Source organism: Pagrus pagrus (assembly GCF_965226575.1).
Source record: "Pagrus pagrus genome assembly, chromosome: 11".
NCBI classification, from domain to species: domain Eukaryota; kingdom Metazoa; phylum Chordata; class Actinopteri; order Spariformes; family Sparidae; genus Pagrus; species Pagrus pagrus.
The window spans coordinates 4532756-4546726 of record NC_140195.1 but is presented as its reverse complement, the minus strand read 5'-3'; the positions used below and the strand labels follow the sequence as shown (position 1 = coordinate 4546726).

The 13971-nt window shown below is 46.7% G+C and overlaps 1 protein-coding gene across 3 annotated transcripts in view; it reads right to left on the bottom strand.

The window, feature by feature from the left end:
• The window catches only part of plxna2 (plexin A2), a 183286-nt gene that overhangs the window by 144074 nt on the left and 25241 nt on the right, over positions 1 to 13971 (bottom strand). For all 3 annotated transcript variants that reach the window (XM_084365510.1, XM_084365511.1, XM_084365512.1), the window contains exons 2-3: positions 10650 to 11983; positions 5439 to 5621 (exon numbers count right to left, since the gene is read on the bottom strand). In XM_084365510.1, the coding sequence (XP_084221636.1) occupies positions 5439 to 5621; positions 10650 to 11983 (1517 nt within the window). The remainder of the gene's footprint in view (positions 1 to 5438; positions 5622 to 10649; positions 11984 to 13971) is intronic.

The window sequence follows — 13971 nt, the reverse complement described above, 5'->3', positions numbered from 1 at the left end:
CGAGTATGATGATTGGAAACCAATTCCACCTGGTGGCAATTGTGACGACGCTTTTCACTTGTAATTGTATTTCTTTTCATGTCGGCTCAAGGTTAATGCATGCCACGCGGGGACAATGGAGATGTTGAATGAAGCCATTAAAATGATTAATTCTTTGCGTTTTTTAGCTTTGTTTACTTTCAGTCCCGTGAGAAAGCGCTAATGACCAACTGAAATTAACAACTAAAAGTTGGTAATGACGTGAAGTAAACAGGGTTCATGTTCATGTCATACTTTATATTGGTGACAGGATCCCTCAGTTCTGTTGTCAGAGACATTTGTATCTCATTCAGTTGTTGCTGGAGACATCATGCTTGATTCTTGTGAGCCTCTCTCCCCGTCTGTCCCTGTGGTTCCCCGTCTACCTATCTGTCCATCTTTGTGTCTCTCAATCTCTGTCATTTCCCACCTGTCGTCCTCTCTCTTCCTCTTCCTCCTTCCTCTCTTTCTCAACTTCCTCCTCCGTTACCGTGTTGACAGTCCAGGTGGGCGGTAAACACGGAGCCCGGAGTGACAAAGCAAAATCTACTTAGCAGGTTCCTCACTTCAACATGAAAATTTAAGAAAGGGGCCAAGCCAGGTCGCTCCAAAACTGGGCCTGAACAAGTCCAGCTGGTGAGCAGCATCTGGGTTGACAGCGAAAGCGCTCAGATCACATTTCCCTCTGATGGCGACCAATCCAAGGACCGACTATGATGCTCATTGGGGTGAACACAACAGAAAGCGGTGAGAGAGCAGTTGGAGAGGGGGTGGGGCGGGTTGACCACTTGTCCACCAGGACCCTGTCGGAGCAGCTGCACGCATTTACAAGCCTTTCAAGTCCCCGCCACTTTATGCCCTGTGATCAGCTGCTACCCTCAGCAGCACTCCGGTACTGTCTGCAAAACACACACATCTTTGTTGACATTCAGGGCCAGAGAGGGAGCCAGGTGAGCCGGCCGTGCACCCTCTGCTCCTTTAACCAGTTCAACAGGACTTGTCCAGTTAAACACCTGAGACACCCTTTCAAGTTGTCCCCCTTCAGCTGCCAGGGGCATCATCCAAACCAATTCCTGATTATTCATCAGGGCATGATGAGAAGAATTAATTAGGCCGAAAGCGGCACATCATCAAGAGCCGGAAGACATTCGCTTCATCCATGGTTTACTGCTGATACAACCGACTGCTAATCAACCCCTGACTTCCATTAAACACCAACATCCACCACCATAATTTGTGGTTTTGAAAATAAAGAAAACAAAGCACGCAGCGCAAGTCAAAATATTGAGGAAATACTACTGGAAAAAACAGCTATTTCTCAAATATAGATATATTTTCTTGTCACGGTTTCATGACTCAATTACATATTTTATTTATTCATAAATTATCCTTTATAGACCCGAGTATCTCTGCTGAATGCAGCACACAGGAGAGGATGCCATCTGGGACATGCATCTCTTTGGTCTCGGGTTCAGCAGCTCTTAACCCCTGCCTGCTCCGCACGGCAGAACTGGGATGGAGGATGTTCGTTCTCACTGTCTGCGAATTGACTCTGATTAACAGGGGAATCCTGAATGTGCCTCTGCTGAGCTGGCTCTAACCTCCCCATTCATCTATTGCCGGGATGTCTTTCAACATCCAATTTTACATGTGCAGCCGTGCCCTCCATCTCCATCGATATCAAAGGCAGCGCTCCCCGCAGCTCCTCTCCTCCTTAATGCCGCCGTTGCTTCCCACCAATCCCAGTCCGTCCCCGCCTGGGATATGTCTGTGCTTAAGCACAAAGTGAACCACACACAGCCAATTCCAATTTAGATGATGCAATTCTTGGGTAATGTGTATCCAGAATAAACTGCATAGAGATCGCATATCTCTATAATTTGACCCGCAGAGCCCTGTAGCACTCTTTTTTGGTCTCCGGGTACATAAGCGTGATAACGTCCGTGATGGAGTCTGGTGTGTATTATATACAGCCTGAGTATCAATGTATATCTAGGTCTAGAATTTAAATAGGACATTAAGTCATGGGCAGGACGAGAAGCTCACTCGAACACCTTCTGAAGTCTAGTTTTGCTCCTATTTGGCCCTGATTGGAACTGGTTTCACTGTAGCTAGAAAAAAAACGGCTTGGGATATTGATTGCTCCTAGCATCTTTCTGCTGAGGTGAACATCTGCTGCCCTCCACAATCAATCACTGCCTCCAGGGGTGCCACCCAGAAGTCCACAGCCAGTTTCTGAAAGCCTCATGACACTCGGGCTCCACATTCATCACATAACCCTTGTATAATCGTGGTAGCTTTTCACTCTTGGTTTGTTGGAAATGAGAAAACTGCAGCTATAGATTTGTTTGTTTGTTTGATGCTACATCACACAAGAAAATGTACCATAAGCACTTCACAACCTGCACACCTGATACTGTATGAGGCTCACAACTGCACAGCTATTGTTTCCTCTGTATATACATGCATTCTCCTCACCTTAGTGGCTGCTTTATCCCCCACCCTCTTAACCCCTCTTCCTCAATCAATCCCCTGCTAAAGCCGGCCACAAGCAGCTGTATCCGCAAACACTATCCCTCCTGCTTTGCCATGCTCCAGCAAAGCCCAGGAAACAGCAGCATATACAGGAGCCGGTCTGCAGGGAGACTGAGAGGAGAGGGTGGTGGTGGGGTGGGGAGCGACGGAGGAGCGGGATTGAATGGCGGAAGCGGGAGATGGAGGGCAGAGGAGGGAGGGATTCTTTGGGAAGGGAGCCAATCCAATTACAGGCAGCGGTGCAGCCCTGGTTTCTTTGGCGGCACTAAATTCACATTTCAACGGTCTCTTCCTCCCTCCCCTCGTACCTTCCTCCTTCTCCTTCTATCTCTGCCTCTTCCTGCTTCTCCTTTTCTTATTTTTTCTCATCATGGATCACACTCACGCCCCCCTAACCAAGCATCCCCCCCCTAAACACACCACACCCCTCCCTCTGCCCATCTGTCTATCTTTTGGGCTGCATGAAAAGAGGCGAAGGTATAGAACTGTATCGCCAGCAAAGCATCTTGTCACCCTATAGCTGTGTCATGCTCGGATGTGAAGGAAGCCTGCAGCACCGCCGTCTTTGGCGTCTCACACACAACTCTGCAGGAGCTTATCAGCCTTCTGCAGAGAAGCTGCAGCCAGGGGCACGTCAGGTCACCCTTACCCCTCGGCCCTCCCTGTGACACCTGAGGGAGTCGAGGGATAACACTCTCAGTGTAAACACATCCTTGTTAGAGGCCCACTGAAACGCAGGCAGTCACCTAAACAATGAGATCGGGCAAAGCAGTCCTCTGCCTCCCACTGTCATGCAGTGTTATTGTTTATTCATTGCCTATTAAAAAAGTAATGCTTTCTCTTTTCCACGCCGGTGCAGACTGCTACGGCGGGTAGGCTAATTGTGGTCATTCTCCCTTTCATGCACATTAAGCGGACAGTCAGCGCTTGTATTGTATCATGTGCCTGCATGCAAATCACGGCTGGCCCTTATCTAATAACATACCTGCATGCAAATGAACGTCAGTGGCAGCTCCTTTTACCATTACATGGTTTCAAACAAATCGGGTTCAGATAAAGTTCAGAACCAGGAGGTGGAAACTTGCAATCCAAAATAGTCTGCAGCCTCAGCTTGGAGCTCCACGCTGAGAGAAATATTACATTTTTCATTGCTCTTGACACTGATGATTCTTTTATACCTTCAAAATACATAATGTGGAGAGTTATAGCCCATCTTTTTCTGGGTACGATCAAGGTATTTAGTCTGCCAACAAACTAAAATGCACTCTCTCATCTTGGCCACCCCATATTGAGAGAATGATAATTAATTAGGATGACAACGAATAAGCTGATGCTCATTAACGGGAAGTTTTCTAATGTGTTCTGTTGGTGCAAGTGGTGTTACCACCTTATTCTTTTGCCGCGAGGCTCAATCTCTGTGCTTGAGCGCTCTGCAAGGTTTTTGCTGCTCTGGCCACTAGACCGTGGTACCCATTCTCTTGGTACCCCTCTCATATCCTGGTTAATCCCACCCCCATGTTAGCGTTACTGTGGTTACAGTCATGGCCCCTCTGAGGAGTGAGCCCATGAACACAGCAGCACGCAAGGCTATTTTGCATGGATTTGAAGGCAGGCGGCGGCTACAGAGACGAGTGTGGAAGGAAGCAGGGAGATAAACACGACGTGCCAGCAACAGCAGCACAGTGGGGAAAACACTCTATTCCGTCTCATCTAATTTAACCAAGTTGAAAAGGGTGCTAAATTATTAAACAGCTCAAACAGGGTATTACACCGAATGAATATTCTCCCCTACCGCAGCCTGATTGGTGTATTGATTTAATTATGAATAGATGAAGACCCAAAATAACCAAGGCCAACGCCATTTGCGTTGCACTGCCAGGCTTGAAATAACAAAGAACTTGCCAAAAGAGGTATCAAATTGGTTTTAGCCACTCTCTCTTTCCTTTCTCAATATTTTCCACCGAGCCTCATGCAGCTGTTGGTAGGGGGGAGGGACGGCTGTACGAGCCAGCTATGGCCCTGTGACACACTCCTGCTGTCACTCAAACAGGCACCCCCCATGCGACGAGGAGCCAAGCGAATACTGACAAATCCTTCAACCAGCTGTCTAAATGTAGCTTAGAAGGAACCATCAGTATGCAAGACAACTATTGTGGAACAGCGCACCCACACAAACACATATTTATCTACATCCAAGCGCATCATTAACATTTACACGTTCGATATGTAGTCTACGCATCAGCTCTCTGGAGTGAAGAGAAAACAGTGCAACAGCTGTTGTAGATTGATCAGACACTTCTGATTGACAATCTGACACCTCATATCATCCGAGCCCAGAGCACAGCACTCCCTTTTCCTCACTGTTTAAATCCTGTCAGAAATAAATCTCAGCTAATACTGTGTTTCCTGTGGCTGGGGTGTGAAATCTATCATTATTAACTGGCCACTAGCCTTTCACCCTCTACCGTGTCTGTGGTCTCTAACCAAGACCAGGAGGTTTAGTGCATGGGTCTGCTCTCTCTTTTACCTCTCAGTGGGCAACAGGCAAAAAGGTGCCTATTAAAATTAATGGGCCGGCGCGGGTTATTCAACACTGCGACACTGGAGCTCACTTAACAAGGAACTGGTAATGACCACTACAGTGAGCTAGCCGTCGCCATTACCTCTCTCCGACGCTTTGACAGCAGGCATTAAATATTAAGGAGATAAGTTTCACTGTGACCATGATCCATCTGCACGGAAATAAGACCACTTCACAGTGTCTGTACCCCGAGGACCACTGGTTGGCCTGAGTCCTTATGTATCACAGTGATGGAGCGAGCAGAAATCTCCAACAACAGGCCTTTAAGTGCTGGGTGAGAAGAGGAAAAGGAGTCAGCACTCACCTTCTTCAAGCGTCCACTCTTGGTGCCCACAAAGGCAACGCAGTAGCCATTGTAGACGTAGGAGGTGACAGAAGTCATGCGGTCCCGAGTCTCGGTGTAGAGAGTGTGACCGGTCACCAGCTGAGAACCACCAAGCGGCTGGTTGATGTCCAGACCGCAGAAAGAGTCGTCAATGGGCACCGGCTACAGACAGAGAGGGAAATAAAAGTTAGACCATGAAGAGAAAAACTTAAAAAACATTAAAAGAGAAGAGGTGATCATGACTATGAGACAAATGTGTCACATTAAACATAGAAAAACCTCGACATGAAATGCTCTGTATGAGGTGGAGCGACAAAAATACCTCAGAGGGGAGACAGACTTGGAGAATAAGACATTAGGAGAGCGGAGAGGCTGAGACGCAGAGTATTATAAAAGCAGACAGCTCAGTAAGGAGGAAAGATGAAGGTGACAGAGTGAGACAGAAGGGGAGAGCGATGGCCAAAGTTGTGGAAATAGCGGCGTTGTCAGAGAGTGTCGGAGGCGGAAATGAGGGGGTGAGGGAGGTGAGCCAGAAGGAGAGAGCGAGGTCAGAGCGAGGTGGAGGTGTGCGGCGGTGTCTCCAAGCCAGACAAACGTTTGCCTTTCTGTTCCACTTGGCAGACATGTTTCAGCTCCGCCTGACTGAGCTCCACCTTGCTCTCACTGTGGCTCATTACCCTGGCCTATCATCACACCTCTGCAGGAAGACACAGGCTGCATGATAACTATGTGCACCAGCAAACACACTGCACGATAACGGTGCAACCCTGAAATATGTATGTAAGAGAAGAGGCTGCAATAAACTGTATTTACACATTCATTAGCAAATAATCACTGCCATTAAGGCCCAATCCCAATACACGCCTTGCCGTTACCACTTAGCCCTTTCCCTCCGTTTGGGGAGTTCACACCTGGGACTTATGACCCCTCAATTCTTGTTGGGATGACTCTGTAGCTAAATACCCAGCTAGCTAACATGATATTGTTATTACTGATTTGTGCATGACTGTCCCGCAATTTGACATAGTTCAGTGTTGCATTCACGCCCTTTGATGCTATTTGATGCTTGAAGACAAAGTTCAGGAACTTGGTACAAGGGGTGGGTCGATTTAAAAATGTTATACTAAATTTCACCACTAGTTGTCGGACATAGCTCCCCATAAGAGCCCATGGATGACAGCAGCACTGCAGTCCATCATGTTAACTGTGACACATTGTGAGAGTTTTGATTTCTTTACAACAATTCAACTTAACTTTTGTTATTCTAAAGTTTTACATCAAATTAATAAATAAAAGAAGACTTCAGCCGAGTGAAACTGGAGAAAAGATGATAGAAGCGACAGTTCGAGTAGCCCACATATGAGAATCTTGAGTCAGTGAGTTTTTCCCAACACACTCCTCCAAATGTGTTGTGGAAAAAATGTGTTTCTGTTCCCTAAACACTAGAGGGCTTTTAATTTGAAAGGGATACAGGAAGGGAAACAGCCTAATGCAGTAACATTTTGATTGGAGCACTTCGATAGGCAAGGGAGCACTCAAAAAATGAGGGGTAGGGGTAGAAATTGTAAATGGGATGGAGTCGCACGTAGTTTGACTTCAATTCTGAGGAAATTCTGGGTGTCATTATACAATATATCTCCCAAGAATTGCTCAGAGTAAAGACTCCCTTCTTGCAGGCTTTCTCGAATAAGACAGGAGGAGGTGGCGACTGAGGAGCGCGACAGTGGCCTTTCTGGTGTTGAATCAGGTCAGCTGAGACAGTCAGAGTGGCAGTGGCCTCAAAGTGCCATGTGGAGTAAGTGAGATGGCCGGGGCGGGCTGAGACCCAGCACTCCTTCCACGTATACATCCTATACTCTCCTGCTCACAAACTGAATATATATATCCTCCGACTCTTCAACCTCGACTCATTAATTCTCTTTCTGTCACTATATCTATCTCTCGTCTGTCTCCTCTCTGTCTCTGTCTTCGTCCCTGTCAGGATGGTATAAGCAGACTGCACTGAGTGACATTTCCCACTCTGGGAGGCAGCTCAGCCTCTCTCTGACTACACACCACGGCTGTAAAACCTTTCAGTACTACGGAGATTTTCATGAGCGGAGTAAAAGCAATAATGCTGACAGGGAATAATCGCCTCCGCTCTTATAGACACGCCCCTCACTTCATGGCGCTTCCTTTTATTTCCTTTGCCCAAAATAGCATTGAGTGCTAAAGGGGTACTCCACTGCGGTGTTTAAACAAGTCTAAAAAGCTTGCATTAGTCTATTCTGCTGTTGTTAAATATAATGCACCACACATAACTGCTTAATTCTTGTTTTTAAAAATATGAGAATGAGGTTGGAAAACAAGAAGCTGTCTTGAGAAACAGCCTTGAGGTCCAGACTTTTGGCTTATCAATAGCTCCTCCCCCTCAAATGCAAACAGCTATTCCACACATGGTCTGTTGGGCTCCAGAGCACTTGGTTCTGATTATATCTAGATTGTTTAGATGATGTATACGCTTAGCAGACTTGGCAGCCGAGCCAAATCCCCCTGGACTCCATGCGGTTGAGTTTTGTTCTGCACCTTGTTGCAGTTTTTTTTTGGTTTTCCCCTGCCTTATCTCAAATCTCGAGAAGAAATGTAGATTTCCCGCGTCTCAGTCTGTTCCATACAAATTACATTGGTTATCTTTAGCAGCACTGTGCGGAGACAAAAATAGCACCCGAACCCAGTGTGATTAATCCTTATCGAATAATTCACAATACAGTATAATATTGAATCCGATGCTGAAAAACAGTTGGTCTGCTTCAACGGTAGACCGCGTAAACTTGTTAAACAATAAAACAAATTGTTCCATTTGATGTGGAAATTGTAGGATGAATCAGATGTGACAGGATATCTACTCTCAGAGTTTCCCTCCCAAGGGTATATCAGTGTTATCAATACCAGCTCCCCTTTGCTCTCACGAGTGGTTAATTAGTCGGTGGGGCATGAGCGAAACACAAGACAGGATGATAGTGTTAGGCAGAGAAAGACACACACACAGACAGCCTGATAGAGAAACAATCCCATCATGGCTCTCCTGCTTGGGAGTGACTACAGAGGATGGTGTGAATCTCCAGATGGCAGGAGGCTGGACGGCTGGGTGATAAATCTTTGATTGGCTGCTGTGTCTGAATCCCCTGGCTCAGCCTCAGTTCCATTCCCAGCCTTAGCCTTGGCCTGCATGTAAGCGTACACACACGGCGAAATGTCTGCAAGAAGGGAATGCGAGCTGGGGGTATAATTAAGGTTCTCCGCTTTGAGCCGACTGGCTACCTGCTGTTAGCAATGGACCAGATGAAGGCACCAGGACTGCATGTGTAATTTACTCCGAGACCGAGCAAGGTGCCGTTAAGAGTTAACAAAAAATACAGTCTATGATGTCGGTCTGACCTTGACTCGCCTCGTAGTTGATTGATCTCAGACATGAGTTCTCTAAAAATACCTCACATAGTCATGAAGAAACATATTTATTTAAGAAAAACAAGATGTGAACCATGTGCGCACATTAAAGCAGCCGCCACACTGCTTGAGTAGGGGATTTAACAGCAAGCCGCCAATGTTAGCATGGCTGACATAGCCGGTTGTTAAATGTAATTTGTATAGGCTTTAAGAGTTCCTCATCCATTGACATCAATCTGCATAATCCATATTATACTATGGATTTATTGGCTGCTCAACGAGCATGAGGACATGGTCTTAAGGGCTGTATTCCACATCTTCTTATCTCTGTGGCTACGCAGCACGTGTATCCTCAGTGTATAATGTGAAAGGAGAGCTGAACGGTATTGGCAGTGGCTGCCTGGAGAATGGAGTGGGAGGTGCAGCTTTGCAGGTAATGGCTGGCACCCTTCAGAGCACACTGAGATGATTGGGGATTCGTCTGAGGAAACCTGAAAAAGGTTCTAATTTGAGCTCCCACGGAAAGAAAGCCTCCCAACGTCGGGATTGTCATAGACCACCATGTCTCCTTCCTACGCCCACTCACCTTTCTCCCAACCTCGCCTCCCCGCCTTCTCAGCAGAGCTAATAAAACCCAACAGCACCAGCTCGAGATAATATCTTCCCTCCTCCTGACAATCACCTCTGACACTGTGCTAATGGGGAATTTACTGATTTTAATAAGAGTGGTCAATTGAGTGACCCTGGTGGGATTAGCAACAAAGGAGGCTGATCAGTGGCTCTCATCATTGTGAGGCTGGTTATCGTTAATCCTAAAAATACGTTAAGGCCTACCCCACAGCTCCATCGCACACACACATATCTAAACTTGGCATACATAGATGCAGACATTCAGCACACACACACACACGTGCTGTAACTGACTAGTCCTACAGTTAGCTAGTCATTAATTCTTAATATTCCTAAATTCCTATTAGCAATTACAGAATGAAAGCACAGAGGACCGGGGCCTCCTGGGAATGAGGGAAATTGAAGAAACTTAATTTTACTTGACAACATGTAACAGATACATGGCCTTGTATTATAGCATAATTGGGGATTTCAGAAGGCATAGACTGGTGTGTGATCTACGCTAGCTTCAGAGGCAGACTAACTTTGAACGATTCCCCCCCAGACTACTTTTCCCTGGCTTGTTGAAGGGGAGAGTGTGTTTATTTTTTGAATTGCGCTCGAGGAGAATCTCTCTCTCACTGTAATAATACTTCAAAGTGGATGCTCCCTGATACCAGAGCTGTAAAACAATTTGACACAATTTCATGTTGTGTGAGAATCATTCGGTAACGCAAGGCAGTCAAAAGCACTTCTTGATTGCCGTGTTTATTTTCATTGCAGCACACGCCCTCGAAATTTTGAGCGCTGTGGTTTGTTGGCTCATTGAGAAGCCTTGGCCACTGCCTCGCTGTTTTCCGTCTTACTTTAGGGGAAGGAAACAAGATGTCTGTGTTGTTGGACCATTGTGGAGAGAATACAAATGTTTTACTGCATATTGCTTAACCTCTAAGGATTTATAGGCAAATATAAACGGTGTGAATGATAATTGACTTTTTTCCCCAATAAGAGCAGCTTTGGACCGATAATGGACCACATTGTCATCACAGTGAAAAGGCCATGATAATTTCCCATGAGAAGGAAGTGCATAGTCTATGTACAGTACATTTGTGTATGTGTGCATGTTCTTAGTCAGTGTTAATCACTGTTACTCACTGCTTTGGTGCACTGCACATCCTTCCCGAGCAGCCAGTTGAGCTCCAGGTTCCCTTCCCCCTGGTAGCAGGACTGCAGGCGCTCCTTGATTCGTGCGTTGATGTCTCGGATGGTGAACACGCAGAGCGCTGAGTCATCCGGCGGGCGATGGAACTGCTTCTGGCCCTTGGAGAAGATGGTGAAAAGCACATCATCCTGGGCGCTGATGTTGAGCGAGGCTGCGAGAACGCGGCCCGGCTTGCCGAGGTAGGCGGCCTGCAGTAGCCTGTACTCGACGCCGTTCTTCACACAGCCGACAGGGAGAGAGACGTAGGAGTGGAACTTGCGATCGTCTTTGCAGAGGCGGACGATGCGGGAAGTGTAGAAGAGGTCGCTGGTGGATCCGCTCGATGACATGCTGTTCTCCGGCGTCTCGGGCTGGACGGTCAGGAAGTAAACAAAGCTGCCACTGGCGAAGCCGTAAACATAGTAGATGTCAAAGTGGGAGACAAGTGCCAGCGTGTCTGATGGTATCTTGATGAGGGAGGACACAAAGTCAGTGTGCAACTCATAGTCAAGCATGGCAGATGATTCGGGGTCGCGGGGCAGCTTTCGACTGGAGATGGTGGGAAAGTAGTCCTGTTTTCCATCTACAGCCGTGCCAATAAACAGGGTGCCATCCTGGCCCTGTGAAGGCACAATGACCCCATACATGGTCCCAGTCTGGTTCACACTGGAGAGGTAGTGCTCTTTCTTGTGGGAGGGCTCCACTAAGATAAAGAGGTCATCCAATCTGAGGAGTTTACACACCCCCTGGTAGAGGCTGCCACAGGCCAGCAACCGATTTTGGGAATAATCAATGAGGAGAAGCTTGTTGACATTGTTGGTCGAGACAAGGGGCTCAGTACAGGGTTGTACAATCAGAGGGGGGTAGCAGGCCTTGTTGTCGTCCTCTGGGCCTGTATCATGAGAAACAAGGAGGGTCAGGTTGCCTGAGAGCTTGTACACACGGTTGACTGCTCCAATATACAACGCCCCTGTGGACTGGTGAACCGTCAGGTGGTTGAAGACCCAGTCCCGACGTTCAGGGTGGAAACTAGTGAATGTCTGCCCACTGCACAAGGCAGGGATCGCTAAGAGCCAGAAGCCCAGCAGAGCAGCCGTGGCTCCTACTTTAGGGTCAGGTGATAAAGTCCTGCGTGTAGCCCGCCGGCCCTCCATGTTTAACGGGCCCGCAAGGAAAATGCAGAGGAAGCAGAGAGAATGGATGAGGGGAAGAAGGGAGGAGACCTTCGCCTTTTTGTTGTGGAAGGCTAACTTGCAGGTCAAATCCTCGCAAGGGTCTTCACATGTTTCTGGAAAAGAAAACAAAGAGAGAGAGAGGAGGTGTTAGATATCACAGCATGACTCACATATCCTACACAGGAAACACGCACGAAATGGAAAAGGCTCTTCATTAGAGATTTCACTGCTTGAAAAGGTCAAAGTTCATCCTCGGTATAGCGATGAGCTGTGAAGAAGAGGAGTGGAGGTTTAAACGAGACAATGGGAGGAAGCCGTTATGGTGCACATTCCAGAGGAGTTGCTGGACACGGCAGGACAATGCAGGCAAGAGCGAGGCAGGTTTCAGCAACGGAAATTAGCCTGACCTGACTCATGCTACGGCTGCTGCTGTCACACACTGAGCAAGCTGTTTCTAAGAACAGAACTAAATCTAACCCAGACATCACCCAGACGCACATTTCACATAAAGCCTGGGAGACTTAATGACTCATCAGACTTAAATCCAATTGATAATTTATATGAACTCATTCATCCTTGGCCTTGCTGCTTGAAATAGGTTTTTATTGAGAATATATAATGAGGCCTTTGTGATTGATGATACACTTGACTAAAACTCCAACATTTCAATGACAGTCAGATTTTTGAATATACCATTAACAAATTTAACATTTAAAGTCCCACTCGAGTCATAAAATGTTTTTTTCTTCTTGTTCCTACAGTCGAATATTTGACAAGCTGGGAACAAGACTCAAAAGTCAACTTTTTTACATACCGCATCTTTAAGAGGCGGGCCTTTCGAGTATGATTTGTGACATCACAAGTACTTTAAAATCCAATTCTGGTCCAATTCTGGTCAGCATACGCAAGTGTGATGTGGAAACCGGACTTGTGTCACGTCGTTAAATACCAAAAATGTTTGCATATTCAGATATTCTTGAATTTCTCACGAGGGTGAATGAATAGGTTACATTTTAGGGATTTTACTTTGGCAATTCTACTGTAATTTTCTGCAAAAACCATGTCAGACACACCTGAGGGAATTTTTGTGTATGCCTTAAAACATGTGTGGAGGCGACCTTCAACAATAAATGTCACACACAGAAGCACACAGCTGAAATTCCTGTGTGCTTTTCCTATAAAACATACGCCTCCTCCTCAGTTAATTTTTCCCCCTTCACCCCCTCAGCTCACACTTCTTTCTCCGGCTACAAGCCCATCAACAGACACTGCTATCTTTTGTCCCCCCTCCATATCTATCTGCAAAAACATACATCAAGCAAAGTCTGCAATTTATGCGTTTAACCATGCTCGGTTATGCCGGGCTGTCGAGATCTCTCTCCACGTGCCATAAACCAAGAGACGGAGCTCCGTGCAGTCTGTCCCCGGGAGTTAATTATCTCGTCCATTGGAAAGGAGGGCCTGGATCTTATTACTGGAACAAAGTGAGAACAAATTGGGAGCCACTTCCACTCACCCCTCCCCTTGCTCTCTGCTCTTTGAGGGGGCCTGTTTTACAGATTCTGAATTTATTAATTATCTTTTCTAAACATTGCTGCTGTTTTTTTTTATCCCTTTATTCCATTCATCTCCTGCTGACATGATCAGATCGTAGAGGGATTAATCACTGGCGGCACAACAATCATCTTTAAATGAATCAGCTACCGTATTGGATCTGTACACAGCTCCCTCATAAAGACACCAGGCAACAGAATATACAGTATGTGTATGTGTGTGTGTTTGTGCGGTGTGTGTGTGTGTGCGTGCGCCTCATTCCCTCAGTATTATCAGTGTACTCTATCAGAACCAAGCAGTGTGAGGGGCTAACAAGTGGAGACAATGGCAGTGCATCCCAAAATCAAGTATGATTAGGCGTAGCGATCCAACAAGGGTAATTACTGTGGAGCTGGAGGAGGTAAGCTGGGGAGCGACACGGGGACGCCAGGGGCTCGAACGTGTCAGAGACGGCCCTACATCGTTTGTCACGCTCCAGATTTGCATTTCCAGCAGAGAGGGCGCAGAGAATCAAGGGTGAAAGATGTGGCTGGAATAATCAACGACT